This window comes from Mastacembelus armatus, chromosome 21 (assembly GCF_900324485.2).
Source record: "Mastacembelus armatus chromosome 21, fMasArm1.2, whole genome shotgun sequence".
NCBI lineage: Eukaryota > Metazoa > Chordata > Actinopteri > Synbranchiformes > Mastacembelidae > Mastacembelus > Mastacembelus armatus.
In genome coordinates, this window is record NC_046653.1 from 12107710 (window position 1) to 12135544 (window position 27835).

Genomic DNA, 27835 nt, shown 5'->3' on the forward strand with positions numbered 1-27835 from the left:
TGCTTCACTCGGCCACCAGATGGTACCAATACGACCATCTAGTGAAGTTGCATGAGTTGGTTTAGTCCTCAGGCTGCACATAATAGCCTATCAAGAGGTCATTAGTCATTTTAATTTACTGACTAGTCCACATAATTATAACATCACATAATGAAGCTCCATCATGTGATCCTGACTAGTGACTCCTCTGCTGAGTCACACACATTTAAAATCACACATGGTCATATAATGGTCAAATAATGTGACATGCTGGGAAATATAGTAGCCTACACTTATTATGGCCCCTACAGTGAATGACGTATCCTAATTGTTTTTTCACAAAATCATTTAAAAAATAATAAAAAAGCAATAACAATAATAAAACAAAAATAATCTACAAAGGGCTAATTCGGAGGAAATCGAGTAAAAGCAGCACCACATTGTAAAATACTCCATTACAAGTAAAAATCTTGCATAAATAAAAGTGCTTAAAGTACCACAAGTACTGAGGATGCCGCAGAAGGCCCTTGTCAGAATTTTACAGTATTTGATCCTTATTGCTGCTTTGTGGGGAACATATTTTACGAACTGCAGGGTGGTTTGACCTGAAGTATTCAAAGCCTTCACCTGAGAATAAATAGCCTAAGTGAAAATCCCGCATTAAAAACTTGAATTACCAACAATATGTACCAAAAACTAAAATAATAAAAATAATAGTTTTCTTGGAGATTATTTCCATGGAGCATTTGGTTTGTTGTAGTTCTACACGGGCATTTTCATCTGCAAATACAGTTCATGTGTTTTTTTTAATGGCAAATCTCAAATTTGAGTGAATTGTGGCCTGCATTTCCTCCTGAAAACATAGTATCTCATATGTGTATTTAAGCAGAGTACTCCGTAGATGGTGTTTTTCCACCACGGTTAAGTGAATATACTGGGACATAACGTCGCTGTATTTGTGTCTAACGACCGCCAGCCTATACATCCATGCCTGGCAGCAGAAGATGCGGTTTTTGCGGGTTGACGCACATTATCTGAGAGCAACAGGCGGGCTGCGGGGCGGGGCTGGCGACGCGTCCAAACACTGGCATGTTCTAGACGCTCTATTTTCTCTCTCAGCTGATACGGTGACGTAGTGCGTGCGGCTTAGCCCCAGCACACACTGCCCAAACGGGACGTTTGCCCCCCCCACCACCACCATCACCACCCTGGTGGGATCCGTAGAACAGAGCAGGTACGACGCTTCTGTGCGGTGGGACTGAGCTGTGAGAGAATATTTGTTTCTGCACGGCGGAGAGACGGACCGACGCAGGAGGGTGTGTGGCTGTCACGAAGAGACGCGAGGGGCGGGAGCGCATTCCAGACGCACCGCTAACATAACTCTTCATTGTCGCTCCAAACCGGCGGATTGACGCGGCTTAAACTGCTCATTGTTCAGGCCGACAACGCGAACGGTAGGTGCGGAGCTAACCGCGACACAACACGGCCGATAGATCGTTACATCTGTTTGTGACGGGCGTCCAACTTTTTCCATAATTGGACATACAGTCTCACCCGAATACCAAATAATGTGAGCAGTACACTGTGTTAATGGCACTTGGATATAGACAGCACCTGTGCCTCCGAGTGCATCTGGCCAGTGTGTGTAGTTTGTGTAGCCCTACTGTCGTGTCAGCAGCAGTTGTCACATGCCATAACGCTAGAAATAACATAGTAATAATACTTCAGTGCGCGCATGGCCGCTCCCGAGGGGACACAGAAAGTTAAGTTTAGGTGTTTTACCTCAGTTTGGAAACCCCCTTCAGGCCTCCTAACTAATGATGACATGGGGATCAGCGTGCTGACTCATCTTAGCCTTAATAGGCCTATGTGAGTGATTCCATCTATGGATGAGGAGGAAAAGTAAATGAACCTTTTGTTGTGTTAACCCCACAGTCAACTGATTTCAGTAGTGATTCAGAGCAGTCACTTAATCTTTTTGATTAACTCTATGTAGAAAACAAACGTGTCAAATTAATTGGGAAACATAATATAAACAAAATATTTGATCAGTTGTACTGACAAAATAGTTTTAAAGCCACGACCACAGGTATTAACCTAAGAAATAAAAGTACTGATTCTAGTCTAAATCAATATGACAGGCAACAATTCATTACTCATTGTTTGTGTGACTCAGTCTTCCTAATGATTTATAACTGAAGGAATCCAGCTTGAACAAGACACTCTTGTCAGTACCAAGTAATGAACAAACAGAACAGTGCTTCTCACATATTTTAAGGCAGAATGTCATTTTTAGAAAAACAAAAAAAAAAAAAAAGGAATTGAAAAAGACAAGCATTGTCACATAGACACGGATTCGCTCTCTGCTCAGGTGTGTATGCTGCGAAACTGAGAGGATCAGTTCTAACTAACATGATACAGTTTTGCCTGCAGACAGCATCTAACCTAAATAGGAAATAATAGTTAAAACTGTTGTGAGGGTGATCCATGGGTTCATAGATACTTTTAATACCGAAAAAGAAAATCACATGCCTACAAGCTCTATTCATCAGGACTTTAGTGTACAGAATGATCAACAACCGTGTTTACATTACACATTGGTTGTTTTAGCCATTCCAAACACAGCCCTTCCTGCATGTGACCACTTGTCTCCAAATTTAATAAATAATGTCTTTTCCTTTAGTGGATTTGGGGGAAAACCATAGATAACAAGATTTTTCAGATTCTTTGTTATTGGATGAATCAATGCAGAATCTGTGTGTGTCCAGTCAGAACTGGATATATGCATTAACTCAAATAGAAAACTCTGCTGCATGTTCCTTTCAGAGGGTGGTAGTGAGGAGTAACAGGAGGCGAAATGGTGGATTACTATAGCATCTTGGGGGTACCCAAAACAGCCTCTCAGGACGACATCAAGAAGGCGTGAGTATCTTGAGGATCTCTGAAGTGTTAGAAAATACAATTAGAAACAACAAAAACTGATTTGCTTGAGTAGAAAATATTATTTCTGAAAATGAAACATCTTACTTAAAATGGCCAGGTTAATTAAACCCTGAAAAAAGGCTATTTGAGGCTATATCAGAATTGGCAGCCTATTGGTTTTATGTGTGTGGATTTTCTAAATGTTAGAAGACACTTTAATTTGATTTCATACAAAAACATTCTCATTTCAAAACATGTGCAAGTATTAGCATAAATAAGCAAATGCCAAATAATACTTTGCCTCATTATACATTGAGAACAACTAATATAAAAACACAGATTTCTAAAAAGACAAATGGACTGGGGTGATTTCTAAGGTTTTCTTGAAGCAGCCATATTATTATAATATATATATATATATATATATTCCTATATTTTTGTTTACTTGTATGTATGATTCAGTGTTTGTAGCTATGTCTCTCTGCTTGTGTTGTGTGCACAGGTACAGAAAACTGGCCTTGAAATGGCATCCTGACAAAAATCCAGACAACAAAGAAGAAGCAGAGAGGAAGTTCAAAGAACTTGCCGAGGCCTATGAAGTCCTGTCTGACAGTGAGTTATGTTTACGTACTGTTTATGTACTGTCCAGAGCATACATGTGACACCTGGGGTTTGTATAGTGGTTGTTACAGGTAATCTGCATTGATAAAATGAGTCATAAATATGTATCATGTATGATGATGTCTCTGCGTGGTGGTCATTAAATGAATTTCTAATATACTGGATTTTGATTTTATCATTTAATTGTGTGCTTCTTCTACAGGGAGCAGACGCGGTGAATATGACAGATATGGAAATGACAGAATGCGACACACAGGTGAATAAAAATGTGCTGCATAAACTGCTGAGATAATTGCTGCATTGATTAGAGTAATTGTATCATTCTTCCTCCATTCATGCTCCTGTTCGTTCTTCATTAACCTGACCCTGACGTCTTCATTTCCCAGGTTCATCCAGCTCAGACTTCTCATCAGATTTCCCAGGATTTACCTTCACATTCCGCAGTCCAGATGAAGTATTCAGGGAGTTTTTTGGAGGTCAGGATCCCTTCTCTAGTTTCTTTGGTAAGTCCTAAACAACATATAGTACAAACCACAGGGCCTGTGTCATAATTCTGTTATCTGCTGACAGAAAATGAATAACCTACAGCAGTCTAAACTTTTTTAGTGAGTTATAGTAAATTAGGATATTTTTTTATTCTCAATAGGTCAGATATGGACAAGCATTAAAAGATTTTGGGAGTCTGTTTACCTTACTTTGTGAATCAGCATTTTTCTAATCAGTGACTTGTGATGCAATAATAATACTGTAAAAAATGCTGTAACATTTCATCTTATCTTATCAGTTGGAAAGGATTTGACTAATGATTCCTATTCCTCTTATTCAGATGACTTCTCATCGTTCGGAGGCTCGTCCTCCCGCCTGGGCCCCAGTCGGTTCTTCTCTTTCCCTTCAGCGGGAGGTAAACAGTAACATACTAAATGAAAAATGCGGCATGCAGAAAACATGATCTTCTAGCTGTCTAATTAGATACCATACCTAAATCTGACACAGTTTTGGAGTTACTGCAATTTTACGTCACATAGGAGGGAAATGTGTTTTGACACAGCTACTACATCTAAACTTCATTTTTGTTTTAATAATATAGAGCTGCTAGAAACTACGTGCACTGTATCAAAGAGAATACTATTTGCAGATAAACATCTTAAACATACTTCCAGACAACAGTCTCACAGTAGTTTCTAAGTCAGTGTTGGCTGTATATTAAACTCCATCTTGTATTAATGATACTTATGCTTCATGCTAAATTATCAGGTGACAATTGTCACATAACCAAGGGATAGCTTCTGTTTACTTAAATTCATACTTTCTGCTTTGACTTTAATAGTAGTATTATCTTTGCCCAGACATGGGCACTGTATCCATACAGTAAAATCTCTCTTCTACTTTCCTTTCCTGCTGACCTGTCCTTCTCCAGTTGAGTTTACCTCCTTCTCCTCTTCCTTGGGTGGTCTGAATGGGATGGACAGCATCGGTGGAGGGATGGGCAACTTCAAATCTGTTTCTACCTCCACTCGCATCATAAATGGAAAACGCACCACCACCAAGAAGTATGTGATGCCTCTCTCAAAAATGTCTCCCATCCTGGGATATTTAGTTAGATAGTTAGATAGTAGTTTTACAGCAGAGAGGTGGAGCAATGCTGAACCATTGTTCTCTAGTTCTACTTTCTAAATGTTTTACAATGATTGTGATATGACAACCCTCGCTCCAGCTCAGTTGAAACAAATATATAAATAATAATAATAATATATAGTGACAGATTTGGAAAATACTCTTATATTTCTAGTTTTTAATCTTTAATCAAAACCTTAATCCAGAAAATTGTCTTAACAGTGTGGTGATCTATTTCATTTTCTCTCTTGTTTTGATCATGCATTTAGGTTTAATAAGTGAAAGTTTCAGACATAATGAAACGTATCCAGAAAAAAAAAAAAAGATTTATCATTTGTCTACATATTTGTCTTCCTTACAGGATAAAGGAGAATGGCCAGGAAAGAATAGAGATTGAGGAGGATGGGGTGTTAAAGAGCATCATAATTAATGGTAAGATTGCACTGAATGGTGTGATTGAGAAATCTGAAGACAGATAAACTTAAGTCTTGAGTGATATTAGCTATCTTTTACTTTCTTCAACCTAGTTTTGTAAACTGAAATTCAGTGGCTTCAAATAGTTGTAGTGCAGAAGAAATAAGTCAAACAGTCCGCTGTTTTTTTTGATACAATCTAAGATATTTGTATAAACTGGTACCACTTCAAAGAGCACAGTAACAGAAATAGTGTGTGTGTTGTTCCCAGGTGTGGAAGATGAAATGGCCCTTGCTCTGGAGCTGAGCCGGCGAGAAGGCCAGTCCCATCCCTCCCCTCAAAAGCCACAAATCCAAAACAGATCACCCGCTGAGTCCGACAGACCCCACCTCAGCCCGTATTCTGCCGCCACACAGCGGTCATTTAGCTCCGCCCCTTTCTACAACTATGGAGGGATCGTGAGAGGCAGTGAGGATGATGAAGAAGATGAAGACCTGCAGATGGCTTTGGCTTGCAGCCTGTCAGAAATGGAAGCACAGCAGAGAGCAGCTGCTACCGACTTCATATCAGGTGCTGGGGGTGTGGGTAGAGCGATGAGTGACAAAACTGGTGCCCATAGAGGAGGAGGGGTTGCTAAGGCCAAAAATTTAAATGCGGCTGGTAATGTAAAGGTTGTTACAAAAGAGAAAGATGAAGAGGGGCAGCTTAAATTTAGTTCAGGGCTTGGAGACAGGTGGGAAAAGGAGAGAACGGGAACAAGGGAACCAGGCTTCTCGCCTGAGTCACCCACAAGTGTCAACACTACACTGCTCAACCAGAGCAGGGAGGAAGAAATCAGACCTGCTATAAAAAATAGTGATAGCAGTGTTAAAAAGAAAAAGAAGTGCGGGTGTACTGTGTGCTAATGCAGTATGTGTGTGTGTGTGTATTTGGGATGCCTTATCCTCTACACTGACCTCAGTGTTTTGCCTATAGCCAGACTCTCATGCAATGTGATTGCCAGACTTCTAATTTGAGGAAATGCCTCAAGTATTCACCAGGCTTTCAGGCTTACCACCACCACAGTGTTAACTTTGACAGTTTATCATTTTCTGCTGGTTTTCTGTGTTGATGTCCAAGTTAAATTTCTAAGTAATCTGCCAGTAGCCATTTGTTTTATGCATGCATATAATACAGAGATGTGGCCAAGTAGACCAGTGTGTTTCCTGCCTATAAGTGTTTGTGTGTGCGCGTATCTGTGCACATACATGCATGGTTTTCTGTGTGTGTGTGTCTCAGTGTTTGAGACCCTGTCGTAGAATTTTCTCATTCAGACTCTCAAAGGAACCTCGCCTTCATTGCAAACATATCAGAACTGTGACACCCAGTCCAGTCTGAAATAATAGATCAAAATCAAAAAAGATTCCTGTTTACAGCTCAGCTGATCTCTAGGATACGCAAAGCAGAAAGTAGTTAAGCTAAAACATTGACTCACACGCTTTGCCAATACTTTGTAAATACAGTATGTGCAGCCTCCCCCGTTAAAACAGGCAGCCCAGATTTTATACTGTTGCAGAATTACATGTATCATTACATCATAACTTGCACTTTTACAAAAATATGATTATTTTTGGTCAGAGTGTTGTTTAGGAACAGCAATATATGAAGATGGAAGACATATGATGTAGAATGTGTTCAGCATTGTGCCTGACTGTAAACATTACAGTGATTAAAATAATTCATATTTCGCATGTGCCTTTGCACATTTGGAATGCAAAAGCATGCTCAGAAAAATACATTATTTTTAGCAGAGCAAATGTATTTCAGTCAAAAAGATGCATTCAGGATTTTTGTGGTATATTAGATTTAGATTTTGGAATTTAAGAAAAAATATTCAAAAATAGCAAAGCGAGAGTTTTGTCAGGTGTTTGGACAAAGAATTGTGTAAGAGTAATCACACAATTACAGAAATGGAAGTGTTGTGGTTGTATGAAAGTAAACGGTATCTTCATAAATAAAAAAAAATCCAGTCTGATTTTTCTTGGACTGTTTTGAAATGGCAGGATAGAAGAGATACATTTTCCTTAAGTGCCCTTGAGAAAACAAATATTCAATTCCTACCTTGTCCAGCTGAGATGTCTGGTGTATCATCCTTTACCTGCACTGATTCCCTCCAGGCGTTCACCTGAAATAAGAATGCATTAATAGTTAAATCTACCAAAATAAAATCCCCATCTTAACCAAAATGATCTTTGGTTTCAGTGATGTTACTGGATCTAGTGTCCCACTGAAACAAATATTGGTATGTATGTCCCCATCTTTGCAATAGAGCTTGAGATCTTTCTCAAAATAGTCAACAGTTTTAGATACAGACATGTATTTGTCTGTGTGCAGTCCTAGAAATGTAAAAACAGACGGCTGAGCTCCTGAGATGCTGGAGCTTCTATAGGGCTCGTCCGCTGATCAAGGTGTAGGTGTGTTACGTAGACAAAGAGGATGTGTGTTTGTGTAACAGAGACAGAAGTGAGTTACTTTGGTGCTGATGGGTGAAACCCACATGTGGTGGTGAAAACAAAGAAGACATTTCAGTCTGATTATCAAGCTACAGTACAACACACACACCGACCCCCACACACATTCACAGTAGAACACTAATAACTGTCAGATGTTATTGTTGCTGTATCTGGAGCATAAGGCTGAAAAAGTTCTGTTGGTGCCATATAAGAAAAGTGTTAAAAGTTTTTGCTTTCTCTTTAAAGGATAATTATCCTCACAAGCAAAATTTAAGCACAGCTGTTAAAAACTATTATCAGTTTTAACATATAATTTTCAAATAATTTGAACTCTGAATTGTCTATCCTGTACCCTCTCCAAACTGTTATTTTGTGTGGAGAGTGAATGAGAGGGAGAGAGGCAGTCGATTTCTCTTAAAAATATATATACATATATATCTGCCTGTATTATTTGTACTAAACTGAACTGCCATGTGTATTTTTTTTAATTTTCTGACTGTTTGAAGGGAAATAACAAATAAAGCCAAATAAGTCAAGCAGGAGTTGGAATATTTGATTTTTTTGTTTTCAGAATATGGCAGAAACATTCTTGCATTTGCACATATACATTAATTTCATGTTTTACATCTCTTACTAGTAGTATTATTACTACAAACTGTAAATATATATTTAGTGCATACAAGTATATACATACATATATATATATATATATATATTTCTGTATCCACACACACACACACTCACATACATGATGATGAATGATTCCTGCTGGTTCTCTGTCAGCAATGAGCCATTTTGAACTGAATACATATCAATGAATTTTAAAAACCAAACATGTTTAGCATACAGAATATTGATATAGGTGGCAGAGTGTTGTTTCAGGGCTACCAGTTTCTTACCTGTACAACTCTCTCCTTTTATTAGCTCTGATCCATGTGTGCTCTGGTCTTCACATCTAGTAAAACATTATTGGGACTTCAGTTGGAATTTGTCTCACACTTCCTGCTTCCTGTTTCAGACTCAGACTTCGAGGCCTTCACAAGCTAACCTGATTGGCTCATGATGCTCTGTGCCCCTTGCCCCGACCAGAGGTAAAGACCCAGTGTGAATCTGAGGCACAGTGAAAGTCTGTTTGTTCTCCTGACCCCTCTGTAGATGAGATCAGATGATGAGTCCCATCTTTTTTTTTTTTTCAGAAGCGATGCCTGTTTGCATTACTGATAAAATGTAACATCTCCTTGTACATCTATTCTTACAGGTCAAAGGTCACTTCCCCACGGTGCACTTGTCTCTTTCTGCACACCATGGCTCCTACCTGCTGAATGACAGAAAAATACAGATGTGTTTTGTATGTGTATGTGTTTGTGAGTATGTACATTACTCATTGCGGAGCAAAAGACTGGAAACTTTGTACTTTGAAACCCAAGGAAACCGTTCTAATCATCTCTGCGTTAAACAGTTCCACTGTATGTTAATTTTGTTGTGGGACAGCAGGTGCACTTTTAGGCATTATGTTATTGTATACATGGTAGGAAACTACCACAGTGGGACTATTATGAATGCAAGTGCAAAATGATGCAAAAGGTAAAAAGAAAAGTCTACTGAAATAAACAACTGAGAGAAAATAAAGCCTTTCCTGCTGACTGCTCTGAATAATTGTGTTAGATTATCTTTGTGGCAACAAACTAAATGATTAATATTTAACAACTAGGAAAAAAATGACAAAATAATTTGAGCTAACAAAAATATCTAAAAATGACAATGCAGTTGGTTTTGGCTGCTTCACAAGGAGCGTTTTGTGACTTGTAAGATATTATACTAATTGATAAGACTTGAATATGTTATTTTCACAGTAATAGATAAAATGTTTCAATAAAACATACTGCAAAGCACAGCCACTAAAAGACATAATGTTTTTCCAAACAAAACAATACCAGTCATACAAATTGAGCAATAAAGACGCTTTTGTTTCTTTTCTGCTGCATCACATCACAAATTTATTCAGGTCAAGTCAAAAATACATTTTTATAGATATTTTCTATCTGTCTGCTACATGAAATAATCACACTCATCAGGGTGAATTCTATACACATTAATCACAAGGTTGTACATTGAGTAAAGACACCCAGAGAACCCAAACAGAGTTACTTGGAGGGCAGAAATAAAGGAGGTGATGTACATCTGTTACAAAAGGGACCACTGCTCAAAGGAAACAATCATGATGTCAAGGCAAAGACAAAAGCCTCACAAATAAAAACTTGCCGGGATTCAACACACACTAGACAGTGGCATACAGTATTCCGGTGGACACTTAACACCACATTCAGAGAGTTAAATGGACAGAAAGGGGAATTTCTATCAGTAAAATTTATGTCATAGAAATGTAATAATTTTGTGAAGAAGTTAATTTTGTTTTAACACGAGTCCAAGAAAATGTAACATTCAAAAGAACAGCCAAACAAACCCTCTGCTGTGGTGTTAAACCAACCTTTGGTATTGATGAATCATTTGAGGTAATCATGTCATGTCCAGGAAAAGGGTTGATAAAACAAAGATGGAATCAGATGGTGATAAGATAGGTATGAAATGATATACTTCAATATTCTGTCATAAAAGTGCTGTTCTACTCAGGCAAAAGATAATGTGGGAATTTGGTCTAGATTCACACGGGCACGATATATGCATGTTTTTTAGTCCTTAGAGTCCACATCTGGCCTCACTGTTGCCTAATTAGGTAGATATCTCAGAAAGCAAAGATCACATGTGTTCTGTAATTGGTCTCATAATGGTTTTTCATATTTACATCCTGCCAGGTCCATTCAGTTCTGTGTTCACAAAATTAACTTCCAAAGGTTTTAAAATCCCAGAGAACGAGTAGATGGTAAAATACTGCATGCTGAAAACAAGAGCAGTAACTGCTCTAACTGTGGCAGAGCAAATTTTTATTTACACATGGTCAGACATACATGACTGGATCGCACAAGTGTGTCCTTTGGAGCGAGTTTTTTTTTTTTTTTTTCATGTGTGCATGTCCTCACTGTGTCCTTATTCGGTGCAGGTTACTGTGGCAGGGCTTTCAAGATGGCATTCACCTCCTCAGCTACTGCAGTCAGGGCAAACTCGAACTGGTCCTAGTTAGCCAGGAACAGAAGAAAGGGGAGAAAATAGGACAAAGAGAGACAGCTGGATCAGGATGGACGCCCCTCCCACTAGATATCAGGAAATAATGCACACACAAGCACACACTAGTTGTTGGTACCTTGGTGCGGACCAGGCCAGGTCTCTGGTCTCTGATGTGCTCCAGTGTGGCTGCGATATCGATCTCCTTCACTCCTAATAACAGCCACAGGAATAGTAGTATTATTACAGTTTTAATACAAACAAATAAAATTAAGAACTTTAAGAAAGGCACCAAAAAAACTCCTATTTCATGACACTTTAAAACATTTCAAGCTAAATTTCCCTACTAATCTGAATAATACATACATTAATGCATGCCAGGTGTGAAACAATAACTGAAATATCACATCAAGTAGAATCATTTAACTACACCCCCCTGCTGTCCACAATAGGTAACATTACTTTGACTCTTCTGCCCTCAACCCAAACTGTCCAGCTGCTGAATGTGTACATCTGTACGTGGTGAATCACTCACCCTTGGCCATACGGTTCAACACCATGTCAATGAGGATGTACGTTCCAGCCCTGCCAGTCCCATCACTGTGGGAGTGACAGACACAAATAATGACCTTCCATTGTGTTTCACCTTAACCCACTCTCCAAACAGACAAACAGAACTTTCATATGGCATCTTTCTACAAATCACAGTATTTCACACACACCTGTGACCCATCAGAATCTTTCTATTCTTTGCGCTATTTTTTTTTTTTTTTTTTACCTGCAGTGAACAATGATTGGGCAGGATCGACCTCTGTAGCATTTATTCACCTTCCTGAAAAGCAGGGACAAGGGACAGCAGAGAAAGAAAGGAAAACAAAGGACAGAAAAAAGATGTTGTTATAAACTGTTTATTGTAAACTTTGCAATCGCAAACTGACCTTGTTCACACATTTAATGAACATACAAAAAAAAAAGGAGCATCTAATCAGTAATCTGGGGGCTAGTGAAAGCATACAGCACAGGATTAAAGGTCTCTTATGCAGCTTCAGTTAGTTGTGGGTTCAGGCTTGATTAAAAGCAATGAGATGAAATGAGATGAAAATAGATGAATGATAGATGAAAACAATAATATTGTTTGTTGGAATAAGGGAAAGAGTCAGGACAGCAAAGACAAACCGTGTGAGAATGCAGAGGATGCTGAGATGGGAAAACAGGAAAGAATAGCTGGAGAGGTAGCCACAGATTCACTGTCCCTCTTGCAGTAGCGTGTCACACCTGCCAATGCTCATTTTTGTGACTATGCAACTGGAGCCAGAGTACTAGCTGCAAACCACAAAAATGACACTGGGAGATGTTAAAATACAAACCTATCAACCTGCACACTGGGAGAGAGGGAGAGAGAGAAAGAGAGCTAAAGATGATGGATAAGGTATGTAATGAATAGCATGGATGTCTTATTGGATTATGCCCAGTGCAAAATGACAGGGGACATGGGAAATAAAGAAAAGAGATGGATGTGACGAGAGTGAGCCAGAGAATTCAAACCCACTTGTGTTAGGTAACCACTGAGTCACTGTGGCATTTCACCCACTGCATCCGGACCGCATCTTTATTCCAGTTTGTGCTTTAGTCACTGAAAATTATTGACTCTTGTGGCCCCTGATAGAGGTACTGTATAATCAATATGTATGTGTGTACTATATGTTTAATTGTGTGGTCTTTTACCTGCGGAAGTCCAGCAGCGGTCGTGTGGAAGTGGGGATGCCTTCAGCCGGCCAGCTCAGCAGGTGAAACTGCGTCAAGGTTCTGGTCTCCTGTGTCTGGACGTTCTTCAGGTAGAAACTACGCACCAGGAAGTCCTTACACCAGATGTGCTCTGACACCAGGTTCACCTGATAAACAAAATAAAACAAATAGAGAAGGAAAGAGGGGGGAGCGGTGGCAGACAGAAAAGATACAGGGCAGAAGGGGAAAAATGTGATTTGACTGTCAAGGCGATGCAGTCCGTCCACTGAGTTTTTATAGATTACAGATACAAAATAAAAGTCATTGTCTCCAAGTTAGTGCGCACACATACATAACAGATTTCTTTTTACTTGCTTTCATTGTTACAATACATTTCAAAAACCTGACACTTTCAATGTGAGAAAAGTGTTGTGATTATGAACAACAGGAAACAGTAGCCTTAGTTTGGCACTAGGGGGAGACAGACCATCACAGGGTGAGGGAACTTTTTTGTATTCATTGTTTTGATCTGAAGGGTTCTCATCTTTGATGCAAGTGCACAGTGTTTTGCAGAGCAGACTTTGTGGACCCTGAGTGCAGGTTCAGGTAATCACACTGCTCATAGTAGCAGAAGGTAGAAAGTGATCATATGGGCCTAGTTTGCCTCTTCGCAGAAGAATTTGCAGAAAGAAATACACATAAAGAGATACGCACACACTGGACTTGACAGCTGGGTGGCTACTATTGAAATTCTGCATATTCTGTGTAAGTACTTTGAAAAAGTACAACAGGGAAGCATTGCACTCAGAGTTTGTGAAAGTCCAGTAAATGTTATGAATTACAAAAGGAAATTAACCTCATAGATGTGGTAGAGTGATGAACCTTCATCAGGCCAGTATCGTTCACACTGCTTCTCTCCATCCTCCACCAGGGCTGTCATCATCACGATCACTGTGCAGCCGTTCTCCCACACCATCTGCGTGTTGGATAGAGCAAGTGCATGCATGAGTACACACACACACACACACAAACATTCATTTGTCACATTAAAGTCAATCTGTGGTATGGGGAAGTAACAAGGCAGATTTCCTGCACATGGACTCAATGGTTGTTTTATTATTTTTTGCTTATTACTGCACAGAATGCAAATTCAATAAACTGGGACAAAGATCGAGAGAGAAAACAAGGCTTGGAGGATGGGAGGGTCGACTGCTCTTACCTGCCAGAAATCAGTGACAGTGTGGGGCAGAGGTCCCTGTGTGGCAATATAAGCTGGTTGGCGAGGATCATGATCAAACTGTTGGTTAGAAAAAAAAAAAAACATGTGCATTAAATATAATGTTTATTTAAAAAAAATCTTAATTAAAATCTCATCCTATGTTGTACATTATTTAGATTGTTTTGAGAGTAATTACAATGATGCTGGCGTTAATGTAATCTTGTTTATTGGGGTTTGCTTCAGTCTTCAACTTCACCCGAGAGTGATCATCTGGAAAAGAAAATAGTCGTAAAATAACTAAAAAACAAGACTTAAGGATGGTTGATGTTTAAAATCATGATAATAGATCAAGAAGCCTGACACATTGATCACATCGATTAACTAACAGGGCAGGGATTCAGCATGTCTGTTTTTGTCCATGTTGCTTGGGGTTTGAGCCACAGCAACAGAACTGGGTTCAGCCTGATAGGAGCATAAAGCCTCCCACTCCTTCTGAAGGCGATCCTTGTTACGCAGGTGATCCTCCATATATGCCTGAGGGGAGAGACAGCACATGACACATTAATATTTGCTCAACAGCAGGAGAATCCCTTGCTCCACCAGTGAATACATCTTCTCTCCACTCTTTGTGGATTGTCTCTTCTCTCACCAGTATCATGTGCCCAGTAGAGATATCCATATTGGACTGTGCTGGCTCTTCACTCCAGGACGGGGTGGAGCTGTGGGTGGAGGATGGACTGTGCTGGGGACCATCACTGAACTGGGAGGAAACACTGCTGACACGGGACGTGTCTGTGCCCCTTCGACCGCCAGCGCCAGTGCCTATGGCTGACCCCGCCATGGTACCGCTCACCCCGACCATGCAGTCCTGGCGACACAGTGAGGATTTGGACGCCATGTGCTGCCGACATAACTCCTGAACAGAAAGAAAGGGGGACAGGTAGTAAATATCAAAATTAGTGCTAAACATATAGAGCAATGTTGGACTTTAAGGTGTTGTTGCCATCAGTTGTATTTTTTTTTTTAATTAATAAATGGATCAAACAATCACAACTGATACACTTTCCATCTTTTTCTCTTTCTGTTGCCTTACCTGGTAATCAAAGTGTGTTTCTGCTCCTCCCTCTGGTCCCAGGCCAAGCTTTCCATTGGCCACTTGCTGGGCATAGTGCTTGAAACAAGCTACAGCCATGGCCAATACCAGCACACCTCCTACGACTGCCATGGAAACAAGGGTGATGACTGTTCCATTGGACCCCTGTGAAACCCTGGCTACCTGAGGGAGACCCCGTGCATCTGTCCTCTGGGGAGACAATAATAAGACGTGGTATATATTAGTCAGAACAGATACCAAGAAAACAGATTATTATCTTATTAGAGCACTATCTTGCCCTTTGAGAGCTGTCAGCTCGAGCTAAGTCACCCCAGGGAATCCACCCTCACCACTGAAATTCAAAGGTCACTCATTTCAATTTAACAACAAGCTGTCGTCAATGAGCAGCTGAAGTTGAGTTTTAAAGGCAGAGATCTAAAAGGTCAAGGTGCTATGCTTCAGGAACCCATTAAAAAGACAGCCGAGGCCGTGTGGAGATCAATGAACCACCGCACATGATATGTCATAAATCGACAATCAACAATCCACCTCTTCTTCATCTCCTTCTTTTTCTTTCAAAATGGCTCTATGCTGCCCAAATGATCAGAATGAAACCAACATTTTAAACCACGATCTTTGCACTTGCACATTCATAGAGACTGAATCACCACTGCATAGAAAAACCACAGCTTCACCAACACCACCCTTGAAAGAGTAAATTCATTTTAAAAGTTCAACAACCTTGGACTCAAAGAACTTGGAGAGCGAATCAAAAGCTACTGCTGCAATGGATTTTGATCTATCATATAATGAAGGGAAAGAAGAGCAGGGACCCTTGTTTATAAAAGTCTGTTTTAGTTTTTCCAAAATACAACATGTACTGTATTTGGAATGTTAAACAGCTGAAGAAATTGGTTCTGTTTTTTTTTTTAATGTATCACTTAAAATAGAAGACAATCTCAGGAACATAATTTCCTAAATAAACTGGGAACAAGAACTAGAAATCAGGAATCAGAAACGTTGATGTTGAATTTATGTATTCCTCTCCCAGCTATTTCATCACATTAGCACAGCACACACATGCACAAATAATGTATTGGCAGGACAATTACAATATTATCGCTTTAATATCCATTCTACATGGGCTTTTGGTTCATTTTGTTCATCCATTACATACAGAATATGAGATGCAGGCGATGAGTCAGAGGCCTGGAGTCAGGCTTGTGTGAATACGAGGGAACAATGAGGTTAATGACACCTGTGACTGTTGCCATAGCACCAGGGCTCTGGGAGCCACAGTAAAGGTGGGGGGAGAGGAGATGCGATGCCATGGCAACAAGCGAAATACTTGCTGTTACAAGGCGTCGCCTTGCTGATATGTTGTGGCCACTTGCCCCCCAGGTGGCACGCATTCACACGTGGACATTGACGCCAGAACCCAACATTACAGTGCAAAGTATAGTAGTGGGTGGATAACCAGCTTCATGGGTGAGACAGGTGTGTTGTCTGTGTCGTATCGTTACTGTGCAGTGTTCATAATGTCATTTTTGTTATAAACAACTGAGCCCAACTCTTCAAACATACTTTCGATTGATCGCATTTGGAAAAGCAGACACATCTTCTGATAATGAGATTAAAAAAACTGTAGCTTGACTCCCAGAATGTATCACATTTTTTAAATACATACATTTTTGGAGATTCATTTCATATTACTCCTCATTTAATGTACATTTGAATAACCTCTTACTTAGAATTGCATGTGTGTAAAAAGTGATTCCACACAAAGTAATTACCGATATGTGGTGACTATGATCAGATTCTCATTAGACACTAGCAAGTCGGAAAATCTGCCAAACTAGAGCCCATGAATGAATGATTAAAGTGAAAATACAGAGTGATTACATCTCTGTTGCCTTGACAACTGCTCCATATATTACTGATAAGAGGTTAGAAATTGAGATTTTCCTCAGAGGCTGTGCAAGTGTGTCCGTGCGTAGAAATGTAGCAAGTACCTCTCCAACACCAGTCTGGACGATCTTCAAGCCTGTCTCTGACTCCAGAAAGTTCTTTTCAGAATCTATTCAGGTAAAGACAAAGAATAAAAATGTTATCATTGGAAGTGAGAATTAAAAACTATTGCACTCCACTACATGTGTCGGTGTGCGGTGTTTGCTTTTTTGAACCTCACCGGCTTTAGCAGCCACCTGTGCAGCCGTCATGTTGTGTTCATTCTGGCGGATACGGAATGTCAGAGCAGGACCCACCACACTGCAAACACACACACGCACACGCACACACACACGTGACCCACATTTATGCCTCAGAATTGTAAAAAATACTATTTGTGTTTAGAGTAAAATAGTAAAATTCACTGGTGGCGATACCTGATGTTGATGAAGCTGCTGGTTGTCAGATGTATCTTATCAGCCAGTATTTCCAACAGCTTCACTCCATCATACAGACTCAAAGGACTATAAATGAAGAATATCATTATCCTCCTTAAAACACGATGCTTAATAAGGTCCTACTTGTTGCTGTTTATTTAATCTGGCATGTAGTCATTTCATCTATTGCCACTTCATCAGAGCTTTAACAGAAAGTGTCATCTGATCAATGCTGACCTCTGGTTAGTGACAATATATCCATACTCCTCCTTGGCTCCCGTACTCTCAACCAGTGGTGGTCGCTGCTCTTTCGAGCCTTGTTCAGCTTCGGCAGGAGCGGCCCGTGGAGGTTGGGAGGCAGAGTGGGGAAGGCTGGCGCTCTTGGCTGAGGGTGTAGTTGAGACTGAGGCGGAGGAGGAGGAGACAGGAGGGCCATCAGGGGGTCCAGAAACAGGACCAGGCTTCTGTGGCTTATTGGACTCAGTCTCTGTTTTTAACAGCTGAATCTACAGGATAATGATACAAGACTTGTGAGTGTGAAAAAAATTTATGATTAGGTTTAGTAATCAGTGAATGCTGACATACCTCCTTGAGGGTGATGAGGTCTTTGTTAATTGGATCTGTGTTAAGATAAAAAAAACCCCCACAGATTTAGGGGAAATAAACAAACAATTTTATTAAATATAACATATTTTTCTCATTTCTCCCATTTTGTTCATTTATTAAAATAAAACATAGAGACCTGTACCTGTTTTATCTTGGGCTTGGAGCAGCTGCAGTATGAGGGCCAGTTTGTAAAGCTGCTCTTGAGTGAGTTCTCTGGGGTCAACTCCATATCTCTGCAGGACTCCTGACATCTTCTGGAGCAAGCCACCTAGAACAGAATACCACCATCAGCTTCATTATTGCATTGTCCAATTTAGAACATTTCTGCATGTACTGGATATGAGCTTACTTTTTAAGTGTGCCCTTAGTGTTGCAAATTGACCATACTGACATACTTGTGCTGCATAATAATCCTCTGCAGACATTATTATAAGTTAAATTAAAGTAAGTTTTAGCTGCATTTTCTCACCGTTGTTTCCAGAGAGAGTGTTGACGTCCTGAGTAACCTTTTTGTTCTGCAGCATTTGTTGTCTGCCAGAAGTACCAAGTCTCTCCCCTAGGGTGTAGTCTTCCACATAGTCCACTGGTATCTCCAGTTCCAAGTCATCATAGTACGGCAAACCTGTTCATAGCATAATACTTGATAATGGTAAAGTTACATCGTTTCAAACAATTTCAGAAATAGCTTACAAATAAATATCCAAAGCAGCATGTTTTTGACCAGACACAATGTGTGTTTTCATTTGTGCTGGCAAATATTTCACAATTTTAATGCTATTATCTTTTCTGATTAGCATTTTTCTTTCTTCTTTTTCTTTTCCATTTTGAAAAATCACTTTACCTGCAGGAGCCATGGAAGCGGCCCCTCTGTGGCGATATGTGGGCTGTGCAGATGCCAGGTAGACAGACAAGGCTTCCTGAAGCAGCTGCCTGTCACGGTCTCGCTCTCTCTGATTGGCCTGCAACCGTGAAGAGGGGCGGGCATAGCCTCCTCCTGCCCCTAGGAGAGATCTCTCTACTTCATCTTGGTACCTGTGCTGTGTTTGGAAGTGACATTACACTGTTACCTGCCATTAAATTGCTATACTGTGACATAGTACCGTGAGATTTGATTGTTTTAGGAGCTAGACTATAATGTGTGAATGTTTGTCTGTTGTGGCCACACCTGACACTAAGGCAGTTATCAAATGACACAAACCTGGTTTTCAACAGTTCTGACGTGTGTTTGTATACCTGGTGGTATGTGTATGGGTCCATGGATGCTGTCTGCATGTGCAGTTGGGACTGAGGAGGCTCAACAATCATATAGTCCACATAGTTGCCACCAGGAGATGTGGACCCCGACTTAGAACTGTGATGGTGAGGGATGTGCTGTTTAGACCTAGTACCCAGGAAAGAAACAGAGACACGTTTAGGATGGATTTGGCAAGGATGGAAGAAAGGAAGGGTAAAGGGATAAGTCCCTAAGTAAAAGGTGATAGCTGGAGAATACTTACTGAGACAGATAAGAAGAGGAGGAAGAAGAGTTGGGTTTAGAGGGGTGGCTGACTTGGGGCACTCTCTTCAGCTCCTTTGATAAAATATATTGGGTGATATCATCTTGCCATGAAAGCCCTGCACACATATAAACACACACACACACACACACACACACACACACACACACACACACACACACACACACACATATACATTCAGCAATTAAAAAAGCCACAGAGGAGAGAGAGAGAGTCTGAAATTTACAATATTTCTAATGGGAGTTACAGGGAAGTACTTTATTATTAATGAATTTCTGTCTACATTCAAACAACATCCATTGATTTAAGAATTTAAATGGTCACTAATTACATGACCAAATAAATTTCACTATGATTATACCGTACCAGCTACCAACAAAATTAATGTCATTTCTATTACCACTGGCTGCACTTGGTGCATAGTGCTAATTAGCAAATGTGTTAGCACAATAAATTTAGATGGTGAACATGGTAACACCTACAGTATTTTGTAATGACTTTCGTAATAAGACTGACACACACTAATGCCACATTAAAGTCAAAGGTAATTGTTAAAATGGCATAACGAGACTCAAACTACACATAACTTCAGCGTCTAAACCTTTGCCTTTCTGTTTTTTATCACAGCTACTTAAAAGCAAATGGAGATTTGCTGTAACTTGTAACTGTTTGCAAAGAAAATGTTAATGGGGATGATGATGTTACTGATGATTGGCATGTTTTAGTTTACCTTGTTGCATGAGCTGTTTGAGTACTTCCTGCATTCTCTTCAGAACTGGAACTGACACCTGGTACTGGACCTGGTCCTGCTTAGAGCTACGACACTGACCAAACAGCCCATCTGGTATAATCACACATACATACACACACACACACAGACATAAAAAAACAAACATTTTTAATCTGCATTTTGCACAGGTAATCTTTTGAATCCTTTTCTCTTCTGAGATTCCTGGCCCAAGATCCAGCACAGTGTATAGACAATAAGGGGCACAATTGCAGATAAGAATCTGAAATTTCTAAATTCAATACAGGAATATTGCGAAAATCCCAAATCACAGGATTTATGTTCAAATCTCAGTGAGAGAAGATGGATGTATTTCTAGCCTGCCATGTGAAAAGAATAAAGATAAAGCAGATGAATTTTCTGGTGCACCGATGAGTCACCACAGTTTTTCACTCCACCACCAGATAAATCTCTCACAACCTAACCTGCCATAGCGAGATGAGGACTTGTCATACTGAACAGATTAGAGAGGATTAATGTGCTTTTATAGCCACACATTTAACAGTGCACTTTATATTTTGCTATTCAAAACAGTGAATGATAAGTATTCTTACTTTATTTCTTTTGGGAATAAGTTACTGTACCTCTTTCTGGTTGTTTGGGTAAGCAACAAGTCAGTGAGGTAACCTTGTGTTAGTGTTGTGGACAAGAAGTACAGAACACTGACAAGAGATATGGAGAGATACATATACAAACTTGTGCATCTTCTTCCATTTAACATAAGGCATTTCTTTTAATTTTTCCATCCCAGTGATTGTTAATTCCCTATTTAAATTACAAATAGTTAATGTTGATGATGTGATTACAACACAGGATATTGTACCCTGGCAGTGTATTGCAGTGGTAATGTACAAACAGCCCCTGTTGGTAAAGCAACTGCTGGCAGAGAGATGACGGGAATAAAAGATGAATAGCCAGTACCATGGCTTGATTGCACTGAGATTATTTCTAAAGTATGCGTTATTTCTGTAGATGCCATTTTTTGTGTAACGGAAAAAAATATTCAATGATGAAAAGAAAAATGTCTAATTAGCCTAATAAGCATCAGTGTCTATGTGCAGGTCATTTATGTTCTACACATACCAGAACCAAAGCTGCGTGTTCACAGTTATGTCATGGAACCACTACAGGTAAACTTTACAGTGACTAGTTTGAGTTAGTTTGTTTCTTGGGCCCTTATTTTTCAGATCTACTTGATTCCATTTCTATGTTGAAATTTTCTTGAAGAACTGTTCTACTGCAATTTCATTTCTTGACATTAAAAGAGTACTCCATGGATTTAGAACTACACTCTGACTCACAAAAGAGAGCCTGAAAAAATGGAATTGAAATCACAAACAGGATGCAACTTCTTCACATAAAGGAAGAAAGGTAAAAAAAAAAAATCAAAGTCATTGCAGCGTAAGAACAGATGCATTTTCTTTCACTGAGTCTTCTTTATTGTGAGCACCTGATGCCGACATATCAGCGCTTGAGTACTGACATCCTGGTCAGAGATCTGACTGAGCTATGATTGTAAATGTCAGTGTAACCTGAAGTTTCTAGAGTCAAGTAGAAAAAATGAGCAATTGGATGCAGAAGTCTGCTCAGCTCACTTCGTTCTACCTCCACACCCCAGATTTCTTTTTTATTTTCAAATGTGTCTTCGATCCAAATTGAATCAGGGTGAATTACTTTGACAACAAATATTTACCAAGTCAGCACCTCAAGGAGCAAGAGCATGACAAGTTTCGGGTGCTACACTTGTGCAAAGGTGATAATGTACAATACAGCTTGCAGGGGATATGGCTGCTACAACGACATGAGCCTGTCCTGGCTGGAATGGCACATCAGCAAAGTCTCTCGCACACAAACAACAAAACTAATTCTAATAGTTTTTGGGACGTCTGAAAACAGAGGACAAGCCTCTGGTCATTTATGTTAATATCTGAACTAAAATCCTAGAAAAACCTAAAAAAAAAAAACACCATTGTCTGCATGGGACAGGCTAAAAACTACCGGCTTAAAGAAAAAAACTAAAAAAACAACAACACAGAAATACACAAAAAGCAGAGCAATAAACAAAACAAATATATATTTACTGTGCAGCAAGGCCACATAAGCTGTAACGGGAACAAAAACAGGAAACATTTTCAGCTATTCTTAGATTTGTTTATAGGTAATTTAGCAATTATCTTCACAGGTTCAAAGGGACTTTATACTGAACCCAAACAGAAGGCACAAATAATTTGGAGGGTTGTGTTAATGAGGACTCAGATTTTACTGTTACTGTTTACTGCTCCTTGTTGACTTATGAAGTCAGACACCTCCTCGACCTCTTTATCCTAACTCAGCAAGCAGCTGTGTACTCTTCATAAGCTGCTAATCACTGTTAAGACCTGCATGTGTCTATAGAGACAGTGGTGCTCAACTTTCATATTTTCCTCCAAGGTGCAAAAATATTAGGTCAGTTTATCTTGTGTTAGGCCACTTACAGCTTATATTGCATCGTAAAAATCGTAGAGACAGGCTGATTATAACCAATCCAACTAAAAATCTTTGAGTAGTTGTTACAGCAAACATTTTTCTCTTGTTTTATGTTCTCCATCACACGGATGTGCATAAATCTAGAAATCTAAATCATAAAACTACAACCACACTGATCCACTTTGTATTCTGTGTGCGTATGGCTGTGTGTGTGCGTAAGTGCAATGTCCACAGAGAAGTGCGTAAGTGTGTGTCAGTGACTCATCACTGTATTAGCACAACAACTGTGGGGGTGTCGACCTCACCATGATGTCAGTGTTGCCATGGAGACAGTGGAGCTGGGGAGGGGCTTAGATAAAGATGAGGAAAGGGAGAGGGGCAGATGACGGAGAGCAATAGACAAATAGGGCCAAAAGGGGGAAAAAAAAAAAATCCTTCAGTGGTGTTTGTATATTTTTATATGCAATGTCTGTGTCAACATGCTCCCGGTCGCATACTGTGTGTGTAGGTGTGTGTGTGTTTGTGTGTCCAGCTACAGGGTTAATAATTTAAACTGCAGCAAAGGTACAGAAAGGTTCAAAAAGTAGTCTTACTTAAAAGTTTAATGTTTATGTCCAAAAAAAGAGATTTTTGATTGTGTGTGTGTGTGTGTGTGTGTATGTGTGTGCTGTATTCACCATCTGAACAGAACTGATCCCTTGCGCACAGTTTTCTCTCAAAGAGGCAACCTGAAATAGAAACACAAAGTGATTTCTAGCAGTAACAAAGAGTAAAATGTTTTGCAGTAATTTCCATGACAATAAGTACTTTCATTTTAACATGAATAGGGATGAAATGAGAAGACAGCAAAGTGAGCTTAACAGTGGCTTAGTCATTATAATTGAAAGTACTGTACTGCACAAATAACCCACACCACCTAAAGACCATTCATCCATAACCTTCTCCCCTCTGCCTTTTATATTTAAATTTTGCCATTGTCAAAGCCCACCTCCAATGCACTTATTTATGAGGCTTTTTAAAAGCCCACTCACCCCAAGTGGTAGGCTTCATACTGTTACATACCAGCTACAGCACTCTGCTGATTTCTGACTCAACTGAGGACACGAATAATGTTGTCACTGGTATTTTTTATTATTTCTCGGCATTTTCATTCTTTCCTGAGAGTTTTCCATTAACTCTTCTTTTAGGCTGGTGGATAAGACCTTTGCAGGTATGGCAACGTGGGAAGGAGCAGGTGGTTGGTGACAGATAGGAAAATAACACAAGCAGAAAATGTGTGTACAAAACTCTATGGCTGCTACAGCTCATGTTTATTTCTATTCTTATTGAGGAAAAGCGCTTTTTGTCTCAGTGTGCATGAAACAGAAAAAAAAAAGCACATAAATCGTATGAAATCTGAGTGGGTGTGGGAGGAAAAATGAACAGAGTATGACAGATTTAGCCCAGACTGAATCCCAGTGAGGCAGGAAACTAGAGATGAATCTGTGGCATGAATGTTTACCTAAATACAAACATGGATAGAGAGCTAATATTGAGAACTATTTTCTCTATCTTTAAACAAAGTCAAATATTTTCAGTTACACACCTCTTCTTTAATGAAAACAATACACACACACACACACACACACACACGGTGCAAAACCTTTAACTCTGAAATCTGGCAACATATATATGTTTCAATGAACAACAAGGTCATATTTGATTCTAATTAATGTCAAATTATTCGGAAATTATTCTTTCACACAGACACACACACACTTCACAAACATTTACTATCTGGATGGCATTGAGGGTATCACAATACGCCCCATCCCAGACTCCTGGACTTGCCAGTCGGTGGAAGGTTGAGTTAACCTAATATTGACTTAGCTAAGAAGTATCTCAGTAATTTAAGTACACTTGGGGCTTGCAGCCAGACTGATGCACACATCACCACAGTGTTCACAAGACACTGTGCATGGATAGCAGTCCTGGTCGTTGAACATCGTCTGACTGACAAGGAATATGCATCTGGCAGTGCTGGGCCCACAAACAACATGGAGGAAGAAAATCAGAAATCCACTTTATTTATTTCAGTTTCAGTTCACAAGCAGGTGTGTTGCCTGTTTGAAAAAGACTTAATTTGGACAGGGATGAACAACAACAACTTTTAAGAATTTAAAAGTTTTATCATTATTAAAATAAATAAATTGTAAAATAATAGAAAGGTTTCAACTAGTACACATATGGGCAGGAAAATCAAGGGGAAATCTAACCTATTACATCGTATTTGTCAAAGCAACAGGACATCTGTCTCTTAGGGAAATGACTGGCTGCAGAGACCTGACATGAATGTCACACCGTGTATATGTGTGAGGATGGACAGTCAGACATATGGATAGATGCTAATCAGATGAACAGATGGATGGATGCCTGTGTGATAGACAGATGCAAAGCAAAGAGGCGTAAATGGATGAATAGACAAAAGGAAGCAACAGTGGTTACTGGTTTCTCTCCATGGTGCTGAAATCTTAGTGCCTGCAGAAAGCCTTACCATTATACTGTGCATTGTTCACTGTTTCATTACTATATCTTTTTAGTTCTTCTGTTTTTTTTCCCATCAGAATGAGGAATTCTTTTTATGCTGTTTTTCAATTATGAAATGTATTAAATCCCATTTGGGTGATATCATGTAAAAGATAGAACTGAAGGAAGAAAAAATATAAAATACATATTTCAAATGAATCTACTGGATTTACAGTATATAAGGGGAGAGGGGAAATGATAGGGGTAGCAAACTATCTGTTAAAACAAAATCATGTTCACTTGCTCAGATCAGAGAAAACCTGACGGAGAGAAAAACATCTGGCTTTTCTCAGTCTGAATTACACATTTAATTCATTCGCTCACATATCTTCACCTGCACACGTCATACACAGGCTTTTTCATTTTTATTTTTTTATTGATTTTTTTTTAATATATAGGCATGTCACAATGAACTGGTTTTAAACCTGCATTAGTAACACATTACACCAGTTCAGTGCATCAGTCATCAAGTCAATCCTTTTATAGCTATAATAAATATGAAACAATCATTGCTGAAACTGCAGCTGCTGCCATTGGTAATAATATTAACATCTTAGCTTCTGTTGATGTCGCTGACATTTCTACTGACAGTAAAGCATTTTCACTGTTAAGGCACCAGCAAACACATTAATCACCAGTTTGACTTAAGGTCTGTGTGTTTTCTTTCGTTTCTCTAGTTGCAACCTACAGCCTGCCTCTGTTTAAAATCAGTCATATGAAATCAGGCTTAAGTGTTTAGTATCGTTTAGAAAGACATTACTGTTTGTGTCTTATGTTATATAGAAAATACAATTCTGTTGTCAAGTTTTTGCATATAGTCTACACATGCAGGCCTAGGCATTATTACATTTATCTCCAACAAATGGACTTTGGTTGCTGGAGTTGCAGGGAGACATGATATGGGTTCTAATTCCCTAAAAATTATCTTTTTTTTCCCTCACTAACATCAGTTTTTCTCTTCCCTATCACCCTTTGCATCCTGCACCCCCCCCCCGCCTGTTTAATCTCATTAGATCAACACACTGTATGGTGGTAAATGAGATGATATGACAGCACAGTTCATTTTGGAAGGATAACACAACATAAGCACAGTCCTCTAGAGCATAAATAGAGTTCTCCCTAAATGTAGAGTGGAATAATACAGACAGGATCATAACAGCGGTGTGTCACAGGGGACAAAGTCGCAGATAGCAGGATGAGATCACCATAAAGTCATTAGCTCTTTAGACACACCAGTAACCTGTGGGAATACTGGTGGGGGGGGAAATAATAGTCATTTCTGCATAGGACCGTGCCATCATCAGTTATCATCATCACCTTACCGTATTTGTCTGAGAGCCCAGGTTGGCACAGCACGGTCAGGAGGAGCAGAGCTCGCCATGGATTAAGGTGTTGCATGATCAGCAGTGGAGGAGATGCAGTGAGAAGATGCGGAGTTCCCTTTGCTGTGGTCCCTTTTTTTTTATCCGCCTTCTTTAAATCCCCATAATGTTTCAACGAGCTGCAGCCAGTGTCGACAGCTCACACTCAACCCCCCTCAAAAAAACCCCATGGAACGAATAAAAAAAAAAAAAGAAAAATAAAAGGCTGGAGAATTTGCTCAGAGTGAAAAGGCGGGGCGTGGGGATGGGGGAGAGGAGGAGGGACAGGCTGTGAACATGAGTGTGGACTCACGACAGCACATCCGCGGAAATAGCGTCTGAGGAAAACAGGGGGAGCTCTGTGAGGTAGACGAAAACAACCTGCAGCTACGTCATCTCCCCAAAAAAAAAAAAAACACAGGGAGATGAGTTTTCATTTCCTGCTCATTCACAAACGCCATGCCATCAGTAACCATTAAGGTGCGTTCAAAACTTGGAAAAATAAGACTTCTGTTCCTGCCCCCACATCAAACTCTTACTGTCATAGTAGATATTTGTCCCTCAGCCTGGCCCGGACCCTGAGAAACTCACATTCACCGAGCAAAGACCTGTTACCTGGATTGATCCCTGCTGACTGGGACCTCATTGAAAATAACAATTTTAAAACATTTTTATTTTTTAAAGTTTCCCTGGGGAAGTGGCGTCACAGCACAGCAGTTCATCCTGTTTCGTTGTCCTCTTGCTCCCTCTTGTGCTCTTCTGTGTATGTGCTTTTTTTTTTTTTTTTTTTAGTTGGGGATTTTGTGAGGAAAATAATGTGAGGATATAATAAGGAAAATAAATAAATAAATAAATACATAAATAAATAAAAGGAACAATAAAAAATAAGACCTGTATATTTCTGTGGAATATTAAAAAAAAATTTAAAAATCTGTGATGATTCTGCTGTG

The 27835-nt window shown here is 39.6% G+C and overlaps 2 protein-coding genes and 2 long non-coding RNA genes across 6 annotated transcripts; 3 read left to right on the forward strand and 1 right to left on the reverse strand.

Moving 5' to 3' along the window:
* Positions 1-1101: 1101 nt before the first annotated feature.
* dnajb2 (DnaJ heat shock protein family (Hsp40) member B2) lies at positions 1102-11118 on the forward strand. 2 transcript variants are annotated; one of them, XR_003294919.1, is made up of 12 exons: positions 1102-1433; positions 2806-2901; positions 3404-3513; positions 3725-3778; positions 3909-4025; positions 4349-4423; positions 4940-5072; positions 5498-5568; positions 5821-6120; positions 9061-9133; positions 9301-9406; positions 11101-11118. XR_003294919.1 is itself a non-coding variant. In XM_026294728.1 (11 exons), exons 2-10 carry the CDS (start codon positions 2837-2839, stop codon positions 9087-9089), a joined length of 954 nt encoding a protein of 317 aa, XP_026150513.1. In that variant the 5' UTR covers positions 1102-1433; positions 2806-2836; the 3' UTR covers positions 9090-9133; positions 9301-9695. The 2 variants fall into 2 exon arrangements, 1 of the variants encoding a protein (XP_026150513.1); XM_026294728.1 differs by lacking the exon at positions 11101-11118 and having other exon boundaries at positions 9301-9695.
* ptprna (protein tyrosine phosphatase receptor type Na) lies at positions 11051-27214 on the reverse strand. 2 transcript variants are annotated; one of them, XM_026294726.1, is made up of 24 exons: positions 26847-27214; positions 23637-23687; positions 20437-20547; positions 19686-19803; positions 19423-19570; positions 19031-19226; positions 18659-18811; positions 18332-18457; positions 18169-18203; positions 17821-18089; positions 17584-17670; positions 17388-17467; positions 17212-17276; positions 15200-15409; positions 14756-15022; positions 14493-14640; positions 14303-14376; positions 14107-14184; positions 13744-13863; positions 12888-13054; positions 11941-11994; positions 11698-11762; positions 11302-11375; positions 11051-11173 (listed from the first exon to the last, which is right to left on the reverse strand). In XM_026294726.1, exons 1-24 carry the CDS (start codon positions 26920-26922, stop codon positions 11102-11104), a joined length of 2844 nt encoding a protein of 947 aa, XP_026150511.1. In that variant the 5' UTR covers positions 26923-27214; the 3' UTR covers positions 11051-11101. The 2 variants fall into 2 exon arrangements, with proteins under 2 accessions (XP_026150511.1, XP_026150512.1); XM_026294727.1 differs by lacking the exons at positions 23637-23687; positions 26847-27214 and adding an exon at positions 23265-23617.
* Positions 14580-15922, forward strand: LOC113123020 (uncharacterized). Its single transcript, XR_003294920.1, has 3 exons — positions 14580-14708; positions 14814-15046; positions 15242-15922. It is a non-coding gene; the product is annotated as an uncharacterized LOC113123020 (long non-coding RNA).
* Positions 17980-21779, forward strand: LOC113123021 (uncharacterized). The gene is made up of 5 exons (XR_003294921.1): positions 17980-18113; positions 19037-19217; positions 19402-19548; positions 20480-20550; positions 21555-21779. It is a non-coding gene; the product is annotated as an uncharacterized LOC113123021 (long non-coding RNA).
* Positions 27215-27835: the final 621 nt, after the last annotated feature.

What these genes read in the sequence shown, in the direction of transcription:
- dnajb2 (XM_026294728.1), top strand. Translation starts at nt 2,837, where the DNA reads ATGGTGGATTACTATAGCATCTTGGGGGTACCCAAAACAGCCTCTCAG. An exon ending in CAGGACGACATCAAGAAGGC is followed by an intron (nt 2,902 to 3,403) that starts GTGAGTATCTTG and finishes TTGTGTGCACAG; the next exon opens with GTACAGAAAACTGGCCTTGA. An exon ending in CTCTTTCCCTTCAGCGGGAG is followed by an intron (nt 4,424 to 4,939) that starts GTAAACAGTAAC and finishes GTCCTTCTCCAG; the next exon opens with TTGAGTTTACCTCCTTCTCC.
- ptprna (XM_026294726.1), bottom strand. Translation starts at nt 26,922, where the DNA reads ATGCAACACCTTAATCCATGGCGAGCTCTGCTCCTCCTGACCGTGCTG. An exon ending in CAAACAGCTCATGCAACAAG is followed by an intron (nt 19,804 to 20,436) that starts GTAAACTAAAAC and finishes ATATGTGTGCAG; the next exon opens with GGCTTTCATGGCAAGATGAT. An exon ending in GTTGAACCGTATGGCCAAGG is followed by an intron (nt 11,376 to 11,697) that starts GTGAGTGATTCA and finishes GGCTGTTATTAG; the next exon opens with GAGTGAAGGAGATCGATATC.